The sequence below is a fragment of the Anticarsia gemmatalis genome, chromosome 1 (assembly GCF_050436995.1).
Source record: "Anticarsia gemmatalis isolate Benzon Research Colony breed Stoneville strain chromosome 1, ilAntGemm2 primary, whole genome shotgun sequence".
NCBI classification, from domain to species: domain Eukaryota; kingdom Metazoa; phylum Arthropoda; class Insecta; order Lepidoptera; family Erebidae; genus Anticarsia; species Anticarsia gemmatalis.
Window position 1 is genome coordinate 8247878 of NC_134745.1, and position 22928 is coordinate 8270805.

At 34.5% G+C, this 22928-nt stretch overlaps 1 protein-coding gene across 2 annotated transcripts; it reads right to left on the reverse strand.

Annotated features, from left to right (window-relative positions):
* Positions 1-109: 109 nt before the first annotated feature.
* LOC142974506 (long-chain-fatty-acid--CoA ligase ACSBG2-like) lies at positions 110-21278 on the reverse strand. 2 transcript variants are annotated; one of them, XM_076116915.1, is made up of 15 exons: positions 21120-21278; positions 12858-12954; positions 11412-11616; positions 10767-10901; positions 8920-9121; positions 8463-8564; positions 7221-7370; positions 6490-6599; positions 4931-5071; positions 3089-3307; positions 2351-2585; positions 1785-1925; positions 837-962; positions 611-731; positions 110-350 (listed from the first exon to the last, which is right to left on the reverse strand). In XM_076116915.1, exons 1-15 carry the CDS (start codon positions 21174-21176, stop codon positions 274-276), a joined length of 2118 nt encoding a protein of 705 aa, XP_075973030.1. In that variant the 5' UTR covers positions 21177-21278; the 3' UTR covers positions 110-273. The 2 variants fall into 2 exon arrangements, with proteins under 2 accessions (XP_075973030.1, XP_075973039.1); XM_076116924.1 differs by lacking the exon at positions 21120-21278 and adding an exon at positions 20667-20929.
* Positions 21279-22928: the final 1650 nt, after the last annotated feature.

Sequence of the window (22928 nt, forward strand, 5' to 3'; positions counted from 1 at the left end):
ACTTGTTATTACTTCCAAACATTTATTGTCCATTCCAATTTTATGAGATGTGTAATTTAGCTAATAAATGATATATTATATTGTAAAGGATGTTTTATTAAAACCACCATTGATTTTATAAAATATATTTTGTAACAAAAATATAACCTATTTACACCTTTGCGTAAAGTACTATCAATCACAATGATTCCGATGCACTAGCCCCTAGTTGAGCAATAACATTATATAACAATTTATTTACGTAGTCCCTCGCCCTAACGCTATGCTTAAGTATTAGTCCTTATAAAAGTCTTCTATGATGTCTTTGTACTTCTCGTAGACTACGTTTCTCTTGATTTTCAACGTGGGCCCTGTGAACACACATTCTCATATTAGCCTATTTTATTACTCAGGCACATATTTAGGTTCCGTTGTAACTTATAGGGACTTGATTGTTTCATTACCAAATGTGGAGGGTAAGGATCTGGCTTTCGGTTCTTTGAGTAATAATAATTGGTATATAATCTTCCAATTGAATTGTCCAATGAAATTATTATGTCCTGAGTCAGAGGAGAGCACGATGCACGAGATACACGATGTACACTATTTTAAATAGGAATATTTTTCTTACCTAATTCACCAGAAGGTACAGAGAAGTCTGCTGGCAGGATAGCGAATTTCTGGATCTTTTGTGCGTTGGAGATAGCGTGTTTGTTAGCGCGGGCGATACCCTCCTCAATAGCTTTGTATACCTAGAAACCAAACACAATGCTTATTGACGTGGAGACATATTATTTAAACAGAAATAGGTCTTTCAAAGGTTAAATTTTAACAGTATTTTTATATTTGACACTTACCACGGGATCCTTTTTCTCAACAATCTCGCTAATTTTGGTAGCGCTGCTGCCCAGGCTCGCGACCCACTTCCTAGCCTCTACTTCCAGATCGTCCAACGCCTCTCCTGTCTCCGAGTTTACTTTAGCCTGTCAAATGAAAACAAATACCTGTATAAGTATGAATGATACCTGACCTTTTGTTTTTTATAACGCCATAATCCAAGGCATTGTAAAAACTTGCATATCCATACTAAAATTATAAATGCGAAAGTAACTCTGTCTGTCTGTCTGTCTGTCTGCTACTCAATCACGCCTAAACTACTGAACTAATTTGCATGAAATTTGGTATGGACATATTTTGATAGCCGAGAAAGGACATAGGCTACTTTTTACCCCGGGAAAATGACGCATTTCCCGGGAAAATTCAGGTGGCGAATAAAGTCGCGAATAATCAATATCTGACATTAAATTAACAAAATTCCGTTGTCATGGCAACTGTTTTAATGGCGGATATGCCTTAGCGCGACTTCGTTATATTAGGAGATATTTAAATAATTTTGATATATTTTTCGTGAAAAAAAAGCATAATATATTATATATCATCACGCTACGACCAATAGGAGCAGAGTAACAGTAAAAAGTGTTATAAAATCGTGGACACTTCTTTCCACTTTCTGACCCATTCTCTCTTATGTGACGCAAGCGAAGTTGCGCGGGTCAGCTAGTAGCTTATATAAATATCTCATAATAATATGGTTTATTTCAATTGTTATTGGTAAGCATTGCATAAAGGCTTGCCTGTTCAACTGGAATGATATATTAATTTTCCCTATTTCCTTTCTTGTATTATTGTTGTCCATTACATACATATAAAACAAAAATGTATGTGGTTAGCCAAATCCCATATAAGTCCATACTGCAAATATGTAAAGGTTGTACTTAGAAGAAAAAATGTTATTTAGTATTTACCTTAAGCGTGAGCAGCACAGCGAGGAACTTTCGCCTGTCGCCGATAAGTACAGCGTATCCGACGTTTAGGAGCTCAGCTTGCACCGTCTGCTCGATCAGCACTGGCGCGACATTCTCTCCACCAGCAGTGATCAACAGTTCCTACAAATAAAATAAAACTTCAGCAAAATCATTTAAAATTGATTATTTCGACTACGCGTTGTAAGTATATCAATGAAAACCTTCTAAAATCACATTCGTGGTCAAAATCTAACGCACCTAACTAAGTTCTTTTTATAAGAACACGTAGGGGGGCGGTTTGTAACTTACCTATTAAAGGAAGAACATCTGGATTTATTAAAAGCTTAATTAAATAAGTATTTGATAACACTGCTATCTTAAATACTTACTCATAAGAACGGTTAACGGAAGTGACAACTAGATTCTATTTCAGATTAATCTGGAGTGAATTGTTATCGAGACAAAATGAGATAATATGTAGTAATTAGCTGAGATGAGACATCAGAATTACTATTCCACGTGTAGAGTTATCGACGTCGATAAACGGATTACAAGTTTGTTCGTACCTTTATTCTTCCGGTGATGTAAAGTAGGTTGTTGCTATCAACTCTGCCGATGTCGCCGGAGTGCAGCCATCCTTCATCGTCTACGGCATCTTTGGTCTTCGCGTCGTCGTTAAGGTAGCCCATGAACACGTGACGTCCACGCATCATAATCTCTCCAGGGCCGTTTGGACTCGTTGCGCCACCGAATTTAGTCTCTGTACCCTCGAGGAGCTCTCCAGCCGAGTCCAGTGAAAATCTAAAGGTAAAATTAAGACATTATTTTTGTAGTAATAGTGTTAGCAGGATATCTCGATTTTATTTACGTCTAAGTAGATGGTATAGCTTAGTTGGATTTTGGTACTTGCGTTAGCATTTAAAAGCAAGTGATACCGTATTGATCGCTAAGGGACTTTGAACACCAGATTTTTATCAATAAAATACATACTGCGTAGGTATACCTAGATAACAAATATCAAGATTAACCTAAATTGAAGTTTTAATCAGATAGATTTTGTTGAGATTACAATATTTCCTTAACAGTCACAATCCAATTAGGTACCTACAACTGACTCATCAATGTTCTACGGTTATTTAACGATTAAGCAATGAGATAACCTTGAAATGACCGAGTTCACCACCCTTTGTGTTGCTAAGTTTATGAAATACCTACCTCCTTAGATTTTTCTGCAGATAGGTCAGGTCATACGTCAGCATTAGCAATCAGCCATAAAAATTGCTCTTAATCTATACAATACTTACTTGGGGTATATGCTAAGGGTGTGGGCACCAGCGGCCTCACTCATTCCGAACGCATCAACGATGGGTACATCCAGCGAGAGGAAGAACTTCTTGATCTCAGGTGAGAGCGGCGCGGCGGCTGTTACAAACGTACTGCAGTGGTTCAAGCCCAATGACTCGTGCACCTTGTTGAACACCAACGACTTCGCTATCTTGTAGCCAAAGGATGACCCTTCAACCCTACAAGTAGTAAAAAATAACTTAGTATGTTGGGCAATATTAAGGCACGCAGCTGTGTGCAAATGTGTCTTATTGGAGTAAAGTGTTTTTTTAAGTGATCAAACAACTTCGGTCATTCTTTCTGAAAATAGACTAGCAGATGACTGAAAGTATTAAGGGTCTACGAACAGAACTTTGTGTGTTTGAAAACTAGCGGATATTAGGGTCTCATGTGTTTATCAAAAAATACTTAATACCAGTGCATTCATGCAGACTACGTTACTAGGTAGGTATACTAGGTTACGCAATTTTTTACGTGTGGATATCTACTATTGTGTATTGTTTTTATATTCAACTAATTATAAATATACTAATTACTTATATTTACTTACGTAAACAAGTAGGTAGCTAAATAATCTACAGCGGTAAATACATAACCATTTCGTAAATCATCATTTAATTGAAATGACGTCATTAGTGAACAGTTTAATTTAATTATCACGCATTTTACGGGCATTGTTTGTGTGACAGGAAAAAAATGACAAGGGCGATTGTAAATGATTTGTAGCCTGTTGGTATTATACTTTTTTTATTCAAGGTAAGGAATTATAAACACTGTATCACAGACTAATGACATGAATCGGAGCAAAATCTTTCTTGGCTTTTGTAATTAAATCGTTTAGGTATATACTTGAAGTAAACGACTGTTAAAGATTTCGAGGAAAAATAGGTGCATTCTAAAACTATAGGTAGGTACTTACAATACAAAATTAACTTTAATAGGAAAATTACTTGTATATTTTCCTGAATTAATATTGGAACTACAGTTGTGTTACTACCTTAAACGGGGCTAAAATACAAGGATGGTCAGTTCAAAATTCTAGCATTGTGTAGCATGCGAATTAAAGGAAAACATGCATACTACTGGACAGTACTGGGGCACTCGGACCTTACATACCAATACTTGACCATTTCTTCTGTAGTGAAGTCTATAGGCAGACTGTACATACAGCTCGATAGGGCACTGAGCGGAAAAACTTACTTTATTAATTTCATAAATAAAACTAAAATCTTTTAGCTACGTATGTTAATATATCGCAAGGATAAATCAGTTAATATTTTAGTATATTTAGGTCTTCGAACGACTGGACTGCTTGATGTTTAAATCCAGCAGTAGGTTAAGGAAGCCTCCTATAATTATCACACAAATAATCCTTATATCTGGACATCAAAATAAGAATTTAAAAAATCATTCATTCTCGAAGAATCGTACATCAGTACAGAATATAATCTGGCGTTGAATATCAAAACTAGTTCGTTAAAACGCCGAATATATCTACTGACACGGTTACCTACTAAGAAGCACTTTCTCCGGTGTATTGAACCAATTGTACAAACATTTATAACCTTCGTTGCCTACGCAATACGGCTTCTTTACATTTTAAGGCTTCTTTACTTTGTTTTCTATGAGCCTTCAGGTACTATGTAGTTAGTATATCCACCATAATTTTTCTTAATACCTTAATTACTGTCTTTTACTAAAAAAAAGACCCCATGATTACAGTTTAAGTCCGAATTTAGGACGACATTTAATAAAAATTACAAGTTTTTATAAAATGTGTTTTTATAAAATGTCTTTCTTACCCATTAATCCTGGCAAGATGATGCTTGAGTCCTTTGTCTTTAGCCCACAATGCGATTTGCTTCTTGATGTATCCACTGGAAGCTCCGACAGACATGATCTTCTCGTACATCTTCTCCCATACTCGGGGTACAGCCAAGAACCTAAAACAAAACGAATAATTATACTACTTAAGGAATGTTAAGTATAAAGCTAAAGGTTTTTGTTATAACAGGACAAGTCTAACCCCCGGTTTCTGAGCACATTTAGCGGCAGTTTATCTGTTCAATTGCGTTTTTTTTTATATGAGTTTAAACGCTATTGAATAGATAAACTACCGTTAAATGTACCTCAGAGATCGGGGGTGAGTCTCCTTTACTAATTAGGGTACATCCGAAAACATTAATTTGTGCATCATTCTCGCACTCATTGGGGATCGAACCCAGCGTGCTACAAAATCTAAAAATAGCGCTGACAGATGCTACGCTAAAAATTGTAACCTTCAAGTTTATCGATGATGTATAATTTGCATAGGCTTTCACTGAATATCATTTACAACGTATATAGTTAACCTTTTGTCTGAACCTTGAAAGACAAAGTCGTGATGTTGTGATATCATCGTAAAATGCCAAGTAGTATTCAACTTATATAGCTGCGGAAATTAATGAAAGCGATATTTTCTAAAGAGAAATGTGATATGAGTTTTCTTTTAATTGTGTAACTTGCATACGATATAGGAGTCTTTTAACGGCTCCATAGTGCCGGAATCGGCCGTGGAGTGTGAAAACAAGATTCTATCTAGAATAACATAATTGAATAAACTTAACACGCAATATACTGCAAATAAACATCATTATATACTGTTCGTTTAAAATAATTGTTTCCATTTCTTTCCACAGCAATATAAATTAAGTCTTACGGCAGTGGCAGTTATTTATACGGAAGAACGCAAACCTAACATTAAGATTCTGATAAATGATAATGTAAGATAGTGCGTCAATGTGACACGTCACGCTATTCTCTTGTATTCGTTCCCATCATTTGAAAATATAATAGTATTTGTTGAAATTTTAGGTTCATTGTAATATGTTACTGAAGCGTTGAATTAAATTGCGGACACAATAATATGTATTATTGTTATTACTTCATATCTTGATAAACAATCTAATAATTACGGTTGTGCTATTATCCGCTATATATAAATTACCCGTTTTCCTAAAACTTGACACTATTTGGACAAAAAAAAGACATTATAACATTAAAAAAATAATCAATTAATATTTTTACTGATTACATCAATACTTAGAAGAGAGTTTATGATACCAATTAGTTTTTCGAGCGACTTCCTTTTAAGAACATTTATGATAATCTTTGAAATTTCGGTGGAAGGCTTTCTGCAGAATTTATTGACTCCTTGAGAGATCCTCATGCATAGCTTTTGTGATAATACTTTATAATTCCATGCATCCACCATATCGTAATAGAAAAACGTTTAGTTAACTCTACAGACAGATTTTTTGTAGACTAGACCAAATCTACAAACAATGCGAGTAAGTGTTGCTTAACATTTCGGTCACGTTACCTTGTGGGTCTGACTTCCTTGAGTGTCTCGACGAGGCTGCCTTTGAGCGCGTCCGGTTGCGCGAAGAACACCGGCACCGCGTTAGAAAGCGTCGTGTAGATGTCAACAACCTTACACACAAACACACGTCACTCATTATTTTGGTCCATAGAGTGTGTTATGGTTTCTATCGCTCAGTGCAAAGATTTGAAAGATAAATATCGTAAATCGTAAATATCGTTGGACAACTTCACACACGGTCATTTGATTCCAAACTAAGTAGAGCTTGTACTATGGTAACCAAATAACTGATAAACATACTTATATACTTCTAAATACATACTTATATAGATAAATTGACATCCAGGCTCAGAACAAATACTCGTGCTCATCACACAAAGATTTGTCCCGGGTGGGATTCGAACCCACCACACGCGGCGCTACGGTTGTTGCGGCGAGGTGACCGCTTAGGCCACTGCGCCAAACGTGCAGTCATATAAATATGACGATGAAGATAAGAGTGCAAAAGCAGAAATTGTTTTATTTTGAACTAAAACATGCTTTTATATAAGTTATGTAATAAAGGGAGCACAGCTTAGGTTTAGCGGATTTACGTAAATCTGTTTTTTAATGCATAAAATATTACTATCTGAGGTACCTTGATCTTAGATTTTGCGGAACAAAAAGTATACCACGAGATAGCGAGAAATATTTTTTTTAGAGTTAAAATCATAGAGTTGTCATGTAAGTACCTGTGCAGCGACGTGACTGAGTGGCAGGAAGGAGATGAGCCTGTCCTCCGTTGGCTTGAGGTCCTGGCACCGCTCGCCGATGGAGAACGCGTCCCACGTCAGATTGTCGTGGGACAACATCACAGCCTTCGGGGGACCCACTGTACCAGACTAGAACAAGTATAAATGTTGGTCAAAATTATATTCGCTTTTACTCACTTATGTAACGGGCTTTTTCTCATGAGAAAAATATACTTCCTACCGCAAGGTATATACTATAAAATTTAGTTAAAATCGGTGGAATCGTTTTGACAAGAAGGAAGGAAAATCACACATACTTTTACATAGTTTAATTTCATACGTATTTACGCAATGTATTAAATGGTCGCAACCATCGTTTCGGAAATACAGAAGCTCTAATAATGAAATCACAATAAACTCAAGGCTTGCTCTTTTTCAAGAAAGATTACATTTTTAATTCTCTTAATAAATATATCACGAATGTCTAGATTTGACATTTAAGTACAAAGGATAACGAAACATTTAAAAATTGTGCATATTTGCAACGTGAATTAGTATCTATTGCCTAAACGACATGAATTAAATTCGCAAATGCAAATGTGTTACTAAAGATTACGAAATTACAAATTTATTTTAACAGTCGAAAACTTGTTATTTATGTTGTGCTAATTTACCTTATTTGTAGTTTGGTAAATGACATAATGGTTTATCCGTTATAGTCATACGAACCGATATAAATGTGCCTAAAATGTCATGCAAAATATAAAGTTTTGTTTTCGTTTATACGGAACCTAGCCTACCGATTGCTCACGACCTAGTTTAATGTAACCTAAACTTATTTCACCAATAAAATATCACATCAAAGCAAATGGTTGTTATGTATCGGTACCTACTTTACCCAGATTTTCCCTATACGTCATAAACGGATTATTTTGTTAAAACTACTCATGTTACGTGATCGATGTAACACAAACCACAAGCCCATAAGTGAACTGATAAACCACCGCGGTCATTAAATAATCGTATGATTCACTTTAATCTAATATTGAAATGAATACGGACTAAAATGTTTTTTATTAAAAAATATTGAAAAGCTGTTTAGACACATACATTTGCATAATCTAGCTAGAAAAATAGCGGTCATAGGTCACATAAATATTTTTGAAATGCTAATCTTTTTTTTTGAGAAATAATGTTCAAAATCATGTGTCAGAATAAAATGTAAGATTTTTAGAGACGTACCGTGTATACCAAGGTGCAGCATTCGTTCACAGCTATACTTTTCAGGACATTGTTGAGTTGTGTGTCTGGCTCCTGTGCGCCCATTTCCATTAGCTGCTCCCACTGAAAATATACAAAAGTAATTTTTATATCATGTTTTTTAATGTAATTTGTAACTATATTTTGTTGTTAACTACATGGTTTAGTGTTTAAACTCTCGTAATAGTTATGAAATGCAAGAGAAGAAAAATTAAAAAATTGTAATCAATAGTATTCACACCACCACACCGATCTTCATCTAAGTGCGAAAACCAAGCTCCAAAATCTTGATTTTTAACTAATTTTTATCTTACTAAACGAACTACCTAACAAAAAAATTGTTCATCGACTACTCAGACTCATTCCTTGTTGGATTCCTATACCTTTTTCTTCAGAATTAAGATTTTTTATTAACTCCGACATCAAGTAATTCACTTACACTGTAAAGTCCAGGGATGGAGGTGTCGACAGGTCCCTCCCATTGTATAATGGCCTTCAAGTGCTGCAGCTTGTGTCGCACAGAGAGCACCTTGTCCAGCTGCTTCTTGTCCTGCACGGCGCAGATGTTGGCGCGAGATGACAGCAGGCAGTGGTAACACGCGTCAGCTGAGTTCGTCGTGTAGATACCGGCCGCGTAACCACTATCAAAACAATGACAATTAGGAATTTTCTTTTTTATGACGTTGGGAAATACCTACATATGTATATCCCGTCTAGTAAATCTTCAGTCTCATGTAATACGCGGTCTTCTTTTTACTTAGCGAGTGCATTACTCAAATTCGAGTGATAATTTTTACCAAGAAAGTCTATACAATTTTCTTGACTAGAATTGAGTCCGGGACCTAACAAACCAAAGTTTATTTTCATTTTACTTTTTACTCTACCTCTGGGACTATAGGAGCCATAAAATTTTCTGTTAAGTCTATTTAGAAACACGAAGCAAAAACCTGCAATTTTATAATTTTCCGCTATTTTCCAATTGTAAAACGTGATACGACGTTGTCCAACTGCGTCTCGCTTTAATAACACTTTTAAATATAGTATCAAAGTTTATTCAACACATGCTTGTTATATTGGACGTATAAATAACTGTTTTATCTATGTACCTGAAATTGGACATTACACAACATATTTGGTAAAACAATTTACAACAGTGTATTTGCTAGTAAAACTGTTTTATGGCTCTTATCCGCCAGACGACGCGATAAGGAAGAAAACAAGTTTAATTTTAAGGACTGTGAAATTTTCTTTAGACGGTCGTACAATTGTACCTACTCGTACATAGGTTTTAGCAAGTCCTAGCGATAATAACGGTAAATCTGTTTTCTAATATACCTACAATTCGCTCAACCTGTACCTACTCATGCACACATATCTTTCCGATGTGTCTTTTTCATTTATGGCCAATAATGGCCATGAATTGTGAGGTTTTTTAAAAGGCTCAACGCGTTGATGTCGTCACAGGTAACGTAGCTCATTTCGGGCATTTGTCTCGAGTAAAAAGGTGGTTAGAAGTCCTAATCTAGAGCTTCCAAACTATATACCTACTATCGAGTGACTTGCATAATAATAGTATTCAAAATATTTCTAAGTTTAGTTATTGTGTTATTAATTACGACCGAATAACTAAGTGCTTATATCATTCCCTGATTTGCACGTGGCTGCCCGGCTACGTTAAACCTTCAGATGCTATTCACGTGGAAACAAACAGAGTTGAATAATAATATTTTTCATAAAGAATGTAGCTTGAAATTAAGAGAATAGCATTCCATTAAAAGAATAGATTTCTAAATTACATATTTACATACCTACTTGCTTACAAATCAAGAAGCCTAGTTTATAAATAGAACAATAGCAGAAAATCCACAAATGACATGTTATTTTTTTCATTACAGTTTACGGATGTTTTGTGTAGCACTTATTATAAAATTACAGAGTGCGGTGCATGAGTATTCGTTATGCTTACAGCTTGTAATACCGTACATACCACTTAGCGTTGTTTGTGCTTGTTTACAGTTCTAGTACAAGCAAATGATGTTCTTTTAGGAGCAAAGTAAACGATTTGATTATTACCTATAATTCGCGTTCGCTTACTGCTACTATACTGTCTATAAGCAATATTGTAGCTAAGGTATGTTTTCTTTTTAAAATATAATGTAATGTTAATAACATTAAAGTAAGTCTATGGCAGAATTGACAGCATATCTATTTCAGAAAGAGTTATATTTTAGTGATTAAGTTCCGCCAATTTTCTTTAGTTAGTATTGCATTAGGAAGAGTACTCACCCAGCGTGTATGGCTGCTAAGTCAGCGATGAACCATTGTTCCGAGTTGAAGCCGAGGATGCCCACAGAATGGTATCGCTCCAAACCAAGTTTCAAGAAACCCTTTGCAGCTATTCGCACGCGCTCTTGGTACTGTCTAAAATATAAAGATACTTGTTAAAAATAAGGCATTTTATGAAGATTTAAGAAGTCGTTGGCTATAAAATACGTGTACATAAATACAGGTTCGGTACTGAAATATATTTGACAAAGATTATAACAGAATTATTAAAATATCTATGTCACAGGGACAGGTTAATACCAAGTACACTAATTATAAAATAAGTAGTTGTTGAGCCCTTGTACATGTGTTTAAGGTTAATTTTACAGTCGTCGTAATAATGATATGTAAACATATGCCCATTGTCGTTTTATACGTCAATTCAAAAATGATGATTAAATACTGCTAATAAAGGTTACTGAATATATTAATAATTGTGAACTTTATACACATAAATAAAATATCACTCTTGACATACGTGTACACGTTATATAAATAAAACTCGAGTAAATAAAAATAGATATACTTTTAGACATAGAGGAACGAGACTGTCCTTGACTTGACCCGACCTAGCTAATGAATGGACGAGAAATAAAAACGTCTTACTTGTAAGTAATTTTGTGCCATTTTCCGTCTGCCTTTTTCGTGGCCAACGCGGTGGCATCGGGGTATCGAGCTGTAGTTCTGGTGAGTAAGCCGGGCACCGATATGGGAGGCTCTGAGCCGAGGCCCCTCGATGTGACCCGTAGTTTGACATGGTCGCCTGGTACCGACGTGAAGTAACTATCAGCCGGGACGATCTGATCTGGTCCTGAAAGCGTATTTAGACTATTTAGTCAACATATCGGCATTGTATCGTTATGCAATGTTTACAATTAGTCTGAGGAACGTCCGATGTTGACAGCGCCCAAATAACAGGATGTTTTAATATTGGTTAAGACAAAGTCACTTGTATGACTTTGCTCTACAATAACGATCAATATCGAACAATAATACATTGGACTTGTTACGAAACTACGATGAAGGATAGATGCCTAGCGCCATTGTTATCGCGTAAACGACCATCGAAATTAATAGACTCATTATTCCTATTTAAACTTGAATAAATTGAATATTGATTGAATTGATAACAGATGGATATTAAATGACCGTAGTTACTTGTAACCACAAAATATACTAAAATACAAACAATGGTTATTATAAGTGTATGAATTTGCATTGTCGAGAAGACTGAAATAGATTTTAGTGTCAAAATAAAAATACTAAAATAGTTATTTAATAAGATTATTTCTTTGTGAATAACGTCAATACAAATTTAGGGTAACAAAGGATACTTGGTCAAACGTTTATCATAAACATACACTGAAAAACTACAGATGTAATGAATGTTTGTGTAAAAATGGAAAGTGTAATATTTAACTTTGGAACTAGAATCACCATTGCACTTTCCCAGGGTACAGTGATGTTCATCTGTTATGAAACACTACAGGAGTTGGGACGTAATAGATATTGTGTTCAGAATAAACATATAGGAAAGTGCTTTCGAATGAAAGCCTTACGTAACTTAATGCTCTTTGTTCATAAAACAAGATTCATTGAGACATAATATATTTTTCATTGTCATACGCAGAAACAGATATAGCTGCGTTATGTGTCTTTAATATAAGAAAATTGTACTCGAAAGAAAGGTTCGACGTTCTTTACGAGATTATGTAATTTTATCAGAGATACCCGAGTAGTTTAGGTACTCGGTTCAAACCTATAGCAAGTCAGTTTGCATTAAAAATAAGACAGAATTGGGTTAGTTATTCAAAAAATTAATTTAAATGTCCCACTGCTGGACAAGGATCTCCTCCCGGAATGGGGGAGAGGTTAGGCCTTGAGTTTTATCAATGAGATTTATCATTGAGTTATTAATTACTAGCCTAAGACCTCAATACAAATTTTAATTGGCAATTTATGGTCACGTGTTTCCTATGTTTTCGTTCCAAGTAAAAGCGAGTCAACATTTAGAATGCACGTATCTTAATAACAAAAATATGATTTGCTTACCGTTCATGTGTTTGTCGTGGCTTATTCCATTCGGCGTTTGCATAGTGTTCACTTTCACAATTTCTTCGCCGTTCTCTACGATCACTGTTGTGTTGTTCTGAAATATTAAACGCATGGTTTAATATTGGTTGTAGAAAAAGATTTAATCGTATGTTATATGAAGCTTGAAAAGCCTAAGGTCGCCCAAACTGCTGTAAATCTAAAGATTTCCCGGTATATCCTGAGATTTTCACCGCTAAATAGGTAAAATAAGGTAGATGATATGATATTCTAGATAATGGTATTCTAGAAACATTCTTAACTTTTACTATCAATCGGTAGACTTTAGGGTTTACCACAGACTCAAATTATCAAAATTTATTAAGTATATTACATCTTTTACAATCACACATGTAACATCGAAAGTACATACTTCGTAAAATGTTCAACAACAATAATACCTATAACACTCCCAGGTACATAACATACTGTATGATAAGGTATAGTTATATCAACAGACTTTGAACCTTCGAACAGTTTTTCCGCACTGAATTTTCTAATCAACCTATGGAAAAAGCCTAGCGTGTACTTGTCCAATGAATTGCACATTTATGATAATGATGACCTATACAATACTTAATCAATAAAAGTACTGTATTTTACACAATCTAGTACCTACATCTGTATAACCGGTTGATCGTTGTCTTATCAAGTTAAACATGGACTCTTTAGCACTACCTACCTATTAAATACTTACATAATATCACGTCTGTTACACCCGAAAGTGTATGAAAATGATTGAAAATACAACTTCGTTTCGCCATTAACAATCACAGTTCCGTGCAATAGGGGGCGAGTCGATTATTGCCATAGATGGATGATGGGTGCGTTACCAAACTCCGAATTACTATCTATACTTATAATAAATCTGTAGAGAGGTCAATTCTGTACATTGAATATATTTAAAAAAAACCAATGGGGGATGTTTAGTAACGGATACTGATACCGAATCTGCAATTTATAATTTTCTTTTCTGTCTGTCTGTCTGTCTGTCCTCCGTCTGTATGTGACGCTATCACGTAAAAACTACCGGATAGAATGCACTGAAATTTGGTATATGCATAGATTAAGTAGTGGAGCAGTTCCTAGGATACTTTTTATAGCATAAAATTTAAAAAAAATTAGAAAATTGAAAAATATACGTAGAAATCGTTTGAACCTGCGTTTCCCTATAGAGACCATAGATGGCGTTACAATCCATTTCACAACATTCGCATAAAGTTAACGCGGCGCCTGCCGTATCGATACCTGTTGTTCGCACCAACCAATAGATGGCGTTATAGCTCGCAACAAAGCATGTTTTTTCTAATTAATTTGTTTTGATGGCTTTATTGTAAAAAAATACCTTTGAAACATGCTATACATTTATAAGATTTTTAAACATAAATGTTGTATGATATATTACACAAAAATGTTGGTTTACGTGGGTCCGGTGCGGTCGGGATATCCTAGATGGCAATCGAGTAATTTCGTTTGTTGTTCGCCGCAACTAACAGATGGCGTTGTTGTTCGAAACGCATAACCAAATTAATTGGTTGCATTAAGGAAATAAATTGTATAGCTATGAAACAGACTACGTGGTAAGTTTTAAAAAATAAACAACGGATGATATATAAAAAATAATTACGGGTTACGCGGTTTCGGACGTATCATCGCAAGTAAACATTATTACGCGTGTGAAGAGCTCCGGCGCAGATAGGTCTGTCTGTACCTATTATAATATTCTGAATCCAGACGGGTAAGCAATGGTCAGTCTATAATAAGGTATTATATTTTACACTGTAAACTGGTACGGATACAGACGAGAGCGGAAAAGAAGGTAACCACAGGAAATCAGGCCTGCCTGAGCCTGTGTCACATTGTGTGCCCTTCGGGTCCCTTTCGTATATAACCATTAGATGACAAAAAAGTTGTTAGCATTTTTATGTGTATCGAGTGCTTCGCAATTCGCGTGCTCAAACGAATAAGCAACAGTACGAAATTCACGCGAGCGGAGCCGCACGGGTCAGCTAGTTGATAATAATGTAATACAAATTAGAAAAATTCCAATAGCACTTTGTTCGTCGATCCCGGGACCTCGTATTTAACATCGGAAACACTAAAGACCGCGCCTAAGAGGCAGTCTACTTACTTATCAAAAAAAACATATTTCGTTTAACTTAAATAAAAGGCAACGAACTTATTGAATAAATATAATGTAAGACGGCAAGACATGAAGCGCTAAATCACGCAAATCGCATGGGGTGATGTTCTAGCTAAGGTTCATTCCACTGGTTACCCTAGCCCAGTTTGTTAACCCGAATATAACCTTCATTATGCTATTGTTCGACCTTTCTATACGAACTTTAATCCTTTGGAACTAAAATGTTACTAAAAATAAAGAACAAAGAATGTTACAACAACAAGAAGTAGGTATTATTTTGTGAACCAAACTAGCAATGTTACGCGGCTTCACTCGTGTATAGGGTGATATTCGAATATTCCCTAACAAAAAATCTATATATTCGAATATTTGCAAGTTCGTTAAGCTATATCTTATCCCGTATAAATCGATTTAAGAAGCCTACGTTTCATCAGCGGTATTCAACTATCACTGTGCTTTATTTCGTCAAAATTGATTCAGTAGTTTCGCATTAAAAGGTAACCTGAATTTTTTATTTATAATATTAGTATGAATTATAAACAAATAATATATTATTTTTACAGCATCGTTCGTAATCTGGTGAGAACTCTTGAAGCATTGTGATGTTAATGAGACAAATAAAAAACAACTATCAAGGTGACTGTAATTAACAGGGTCATTGTTTACAGAAAAACTGAAGATATAAATTAAAATTATTTAGCGTTCTTAGTTTCTTAGCACTTGTCAGGACTATCATCACGTTGAGAATTAGTAATAATATTATTTACCTCCTTAGTTAAAATCATTTGACATTTGATGAGCAGTAACAGAAATATTTCTCATCCACACGTTTGAAATATACTATTCTATTATATTATAGTTATTGTAATTAGCCGTGTATTTTAATAATAGGTGTTAAACTAACATAATGCTAGGTTGTTTGTGACAAAATTAAATCATAGCATTGAGCGGAAAATACGAAAACTTGTAAACGCGCTGTGTTGATTTCAAATATATACTTATACTAAAACCAATGTTTTGAGTTATAAATAAGTAAAAATATTTTTTTTACTCATTTATAATTTTCCGCCTTGGTTTAATGAGGTTCACAGGAATATTCATTTCGTATTGACATCGAACCCACACCCCAGTGTTTTAGAGATGGCTTGGTGACCACCTGCGCCACTGCTTCACCTACGTCAACGTTTATCCGGCTTATGTCACGTGTAAAAGAGTTTATGGACGGTCTATATTTTTTTATTTATCTAAACTATGTTTATTATTATGTACATTAATCATTTTATTGATTATCCATAATGATAACTCTATCATTTATCATCCAGTTTCAACGCGTTGGGTTAAAATTGGATTTCAAGAACTTAACGCCGGCGGATTTATTTATTACTGTTATCGAAATTTCGTACCTACAAACCTAGCTGTATATCAATGATTAAACATTTTGAGCCTGACATAATATTATTGTGATAAGGTGCGATATATCGTAAAGGTACTGTTCAAAGATCGCGAAAGTGTTCATACGACTCGTCGGAAATGCATTGTGCATTGCACGTCATAAGTAGCTTAGAATTTTGGGAAACTAAACATGTCAGTATTGCCACTCACGCATATTTAGGTCTATCAGAGAGGTCTATCTATGAATGTAGAACAAAGCGTATGTGAGAGTAGACCTGTGCAGGTTTTGCATCCTGTGCAGACGACCGGAGCAGAATCGAAAATCGATTTCTTCACAAATATATCGTGCAATGTAGTTGTAGAAGAACTAAAGCTTGCTTCGATACCCCGGAGAGATCCCATAGACGCTTTTGACATGCGGTGGAACTGCGCAATCTTGTACAAGTAATTCTCTCCGGTCGACCTTAACATAATTATATGGCTGACATTAGTAGGGAATCACCATAATGCTCATATTCCGACGAATTACGTTTGTACACGTGAAATGAATTGAGGAATTGGAAACCTATATTAAGAACATGATATAGGTACTTAGAAAGAAAACTCTGTTCTACGATCACTAAGTACGTACGCTTTATCATCAATCTCATTTTAATCAAATTAATTTAATTTTGCCGCAATACCATCATACACAGATTGTAATCGATCTTGCAGTCATTGTACCATTCCCAAACAAACAAATTAAAATAACGCTCCTATCAACATAAATACTTATTCGGTGATTCGCTTTTATTTTATCGAAAAGTATTGTAAACTAGATCAGATATTATAAAATATTTGACACTGAATCCTGTCATAAATCGGCGTCATTACGTATTTCTACAATTTATGTTACGATGTTTTTTTATCTTAGATTATCACATTCGGTATCTTAATCGGACCAAAAAGATTACTTTCAACACGGACTTCGAAATGACGGACGCAAGAACTTAATTAACTTTAAATCATATGACTTTTTGTTCACTATATTATTATTAGATATTTTGCTGTACCGGTGTCTACACTGTGAGGTTTCTTCACTAAAAAACTTTCTACAATATTAACAAATTATAGTAACTAATTAATTAGATTGGAAAATTGCAAAACAGAACACTGAGTTGCACCAAACACGTTACTTGATTTTTTTGTGTTATTACCTAATGGCTCATCCATTAGGTCTTCTATCAATAGAAATGTAACGGTAGATTTTTTTCATAAGGATTCGCTCACTGCAGTACTCTTGCGTATGTAGAAACGAGTGAAGCAATCATAATTAGCGACATAGAGTAGAAACACTAGAAACCCATGAATTTCACACATCAGCTAACACGCCAAACTCGACTGCAATTTTACACATTCTCATTGCAAAATTGTTTTTATTGTATCCAGGGATAACTTAAAACATCGATTTTGAAAGTAATTAGCTCTAAGACTCAATTTATTATTGCTATAAAATGTCATTATTATATGAATGTAGAGTTCGTAGATGATATGAGCGTATCCAAAGTTCAGAATTTATATTAATTACATATTATTTAGGTTTTAAAACTTAGTAATTTGACATCAGTATAGTGCAGTTACGATGCATATATATTAAAATACTACATGCGAATTGCGATGCGTAATTTCAGACGCGTTCTTCATTCGATGCAGATTTATTTTTAACACATCTGAGCTGTAATGTGTTTGTCTTCAAACGCAGTTTTCGTTACTAAGTGTACACAAAGTCTAACTAGACACATGTAATAAATGGCTTATATAAATTTAAACAGACTGGTGATGATATTTACGCAACAAAGTGAAGACGTTTTGCAGTCAAAGAAATGAAAAGAACTTGCGACACTCCGGTGTCGATAAATTCTACGAAGGTTATTAAAATTTGCACTATTTCGTAGTATTATGTTATTAATCGCATATTAAGTAGATGATTCACATCTATTTTCTAATGTCGGTCATGAAGATTAGCGTTGAGCTGCGGTTAAGTAAATTAGCATTTTCTGTGATCTATGTAGAGCCTGAGAAAATCTTTCTTGCTGAGCATTTTGCAAGGTATTTTTGAATAAATACTGAATTTTCTAAAAGACCTTTTAGTTCATCAGCCTGATGTGATTTTAGTTTAGCATTAAAATATAAATAAATAAATTCTCTGCAATAAAAGTTCCGAACAGATATTAACTGCTTGAGCTACAATAATTATCATTCTGTTGCCAAAAGTATCTTGAATTCATCACTTATATTATTTACTCAATATTAAAATGAGCTAAAACGGATATCGTTGTATTTTATTATGTCCCATGACATTCTGCTCAGCATTTCATTTCCGTTGCTGCAGGCACAGAACACGTGTGTAGAGTGAAGAGTCCCAACAGCACACAACCATACGTTATGTTAATTCAGTTACTTTAAATATTGTAATGCATTTTTAATTTCGCATAATAACATCGTTATTACTTTACATAAAACCTATTATGCAAAATGAAAAAATAGAAGAAATGATGAAATAAAACACATTTCCTTGTATACGGACGGGCTGCATTTTTAAAATGTCTTTTTTTATCAAAATATGAAATTTGTCCTTATATATTGATTTTTAATGCTCTTGTAAGGTCCATAGCTTGTCTGCGAAGTTCATACTATGTCATACAGCGTTTAAACATACTTTTATAATCAATACCTTCGTTCAAAGATTTACTTATTTCAGCCCATCGTCTAGCCATATTAATCGAAAAATGTACGTATATCTTGTCTATACGCATGTCGTTATCTTTTGATAGTGCTTGATTTATTTATAAATGTACATATGTAACGTACAAGATATGAAGAAAGTTTACAAAACGCGAGCGAAGAACATGGGGTCATCGCTATCTCGACGTTATCACTTCACACTCAAACAAGTGACATAAGAATAACAGTTTTATCAAAACCGACACTTTTAAACACGACATTTTCTTACTAAGTATATATTTTCGAATGTATGTACCTCATAACATCTGGAATGTACTGGTACTTACGTATTTCCATTCAAACTTTCAAAGAATTTACACAATTCGTCATCACCTGAATTTTTCTACAAATTTAAAATGATAACATCCAATTTATCAATTAATCACTAGCATGAATGACTACCTATATTTAAGGTGCGCTCATATATTTAGCAAGAAAGTGACTTAAATTTGATGTGATTCATAAAGATTAACTCAAAGAAGGATATAGGGTTGATAAGTAATGTTAGACAGACAAAAACCTAATATTTTTTTTATATTCAAGATAACGCATACCCCGAAAAGATTACATTTATACCGGTATCGTGGTACCAAAGTGCACAATTCAAACATTTGATGAATTGCAAATTAAGTGCATAATTAAATGTCACTTAATCCAGTTTAAATACATCTTATAGTTACTCTTACGTAGATACGGTGAACAGATAACAGTTCGATAACGCGAGCGGTTATCACTTATCACCGTGTGGCGTGATATAGGCTTGGCTATTCACTACTTAGTGCGAATGTTAAGACAACTGCACAATTTAATCCTAAATAATACATATTAATTAAATTACACTTAAGCCTTTTCAAGGTTTACATTTTGCCAAATTTTCTGTACTTTATCACAATTTTAAGTAACACGTTTTAAGTGCTACTGTTCTACTTTTATAAGAGTGGTTTAACTTGTTACAGTTGTTACGTATTTAATATCAATGTCGGCTCAAATTTCACATGACACCATACAAAAACACTATCGCTATGTAATTATTTTACACTACGAGGAAAACAACTACTTTGCGTGATACAGCTAAATAATTGCAAATATTTGTATGAGACGGAAATACGGAATCAAACGTACGTAGAGTCGGTATAATTACTCAAGATCTAGCCAGAGCATGTTAGAGCAAATTTGGTAAGATACCATACGCCAGACCTTAGATACATCCTACGTATTTATGATAATTACATTATGCAAAACATCTCATGGGTATGTAAATTTGGGCAGACGACCGAGTAACGGGTGTAACGGGTTATTGTTTGGCGGGAGTTTCAATGAATTTAAACTTTGGACTGTCTCAATAAAATCTTATAATAACTTACAAATATGATTATAAAACTTATTATTAAAGGGTCTATTTAAAATGTTATATGGATAAAAAAATATGTAGAGTCGTAAGACCATTCATGCTTGAATTTCTGAGTGCTTACCTATACGAAATACAGAGTAGAGAAATCAAAATTAATTGAGTGTGATTAATCCTTCACTGCACTTTGTTATATACTCGTTTCCACTAATCAGACATCACAAACATTACATAAAAATAGATTTTTTATTCAGAAACGTCCCTATAAGTGAGAAATGAACAGATGACCGCGACCGTCTCGGCTGACCCTGTGTAGGTCGACAGTGTGGACGGAAAATACATGAATTGTGGCGACCGAGGTGACGCGAGTGCCGCAGCCAACTGGCGATTTGCCCTACTGCGCGACCACGTACAGCTCGAGTATAAAGTTCACTTCACTGTTCGCGAAGACATGGTAAACACTTTAATTTTTCGCGCGTTTAAGTTTTCAAGTACACGCTAAGAATTTAAGCTAACACAAGTTAGGCTTATGACAGAAGTATATGAGGAAATGCGAGGAAGCGGTAAAAATACATACAGCAGCGTGTTGGTTCTGGTGGTCCACTTCCATGTCGGCAGGTTCCATCACACTCATATCACGACGCACGTGCTACCAGGCGGCCGCGCAGATGACTGAGTGCGCGTCGTTTACACGCTTGCGCTGTATTTCTCAACTGGCTCTGATAAACAACACTAGCTTCGGCTAATCAGAGGTGATTGCCACATTATTGAAATATACCTATGCTTGTTTAACGTAAACCAATATCTAATCTATTTTGAGTCCAATAAATGATATTGCAATGGAAATACAGCATTTTTTAACGACAGGGAGTTACTACACGATTAATAATTTTGCCTCTTATCAGCAAAATTCATAATAATAATTACATACGTACGAAAAACGGTGAACATGATTTACAAGTGCTCGTTTATGTATACGTATATACTACATAGGATACATGTATCCATACTCATATAAGTCAATTTAATTTAAAAAAACGAAGTTACTTAACTTTTATGTTTAAAAACATATATTTTAAATATTACTTATTTCTTAGAAGGTTTAATATCATGCTCATTACTCATTTTTTATCTAATTAGTTGGCAGAAATAGGTAACTAAGTACCTAATTAACATAAGTAACTACTTAGGTACACCCCGAATAATATTATTTTCCTCTAAAGCCAAACTAGGTGGAATGATACTACGATATCTACGGAATTTTGCGTAGGTACGACGAAGATTACTTAGTTAAATATCTTCAATATTGTAAATAACATAATTAAATGGAATCGCTTATATAATTTCACGCATACCAAGATCATATTAAGGTCATCAAGCAATCGGACGCTAATATAAAAGTGCTTTTAATGTTATATATCAATCATATGATAAAAATACATGGATTATGTGCACTTAATCCTCCGTAGAGACCCCCACTGATTGCAACGTGTTCAGAACATACCTGAATACATACGTGTATAGATGTGGACGAGTTAAATATAAATTTTGTACTTTGGAAACCAGGTAAAAATATTGATAAAGTTTTGTGGGAGAGATGATAATGAACACAATATTTACAATTGTTACTGACAGAAAAAGACGTCATTACTCTTACTTGGTAAAAGTATGTTAAAAGAAGGTTAAAGTCAAAGAGGTGAATACATAGAACCGGAATTTACAAAGCAGATCGTTAAATTACGAAATTACCTAGGCAGTTCCAGATTTTTCAGTCTAAAGTGATCTACAAGCGACGGAAGCTCATTAGCTAAATAGTTAAGTATCCGACTTGTGACCGCGAGGTCGTGGATACAAATCCCTTTAAGGTATTTCCCCCTGCGTGCACCTACTACTTAAGCCTTTGAATATATCTGGGGTGGATAAGAAGGACAGTTAATCTGTTATAGCATCTATTTTTAATAAACATTATAGATATATACGTACCTACCTATCTGTCATAATTTATATTTTAAGTAATAATTAACTCGAAAGAAGAGACCTACTTTCTATCTATTCGCTCTGTCATATTTGGTATTTTAATTGAGTTCAGCTCAGTTACATAGTCACTTACTTATTGGTAAGATAAAATATTAAGTATACAAATGTAATTAAATTCTTGCTTCCTATCGATATTATTGTGATTAAATGTCGTTGTAAACACTATTTTTGGCCATAACACATCGAAGGGAACTTTCTTTAATCTACGAAATAGTATTCACAAGTTTAGGTGACCTCTCAAAAAGTAAAACCCTATCTTTTAAAAGACCGCCGTACCGCAATATTTTTGTGTAAGTAGGTACGTACTGTATGCTTTTATAAAATGACTATACATCTGAAATTAACATAT

Coding starts and splice junctions, on each gene's coding strand:
- LOC142974506 (XM_076116915.1), bottom strand. CDS start 21,176: ATGAGTGTGATGGAACCTGCCGACATGGAAGTGGACCACCAGAACCAA. Junction 732..836: donor TTGAGAAAAAGGATCCCGTG/GTAAGTGTCAAA, acceptor TTTGGTTTCTAG/GTATACAAAGCTATTGAGGA. Junction 351..610: donor TGTACCTTCTGGTGAATTAG/GTAAGAAAAATA, acceptor GTGTGTTCACAG/GGCCCACGTTGAAAATCAAG.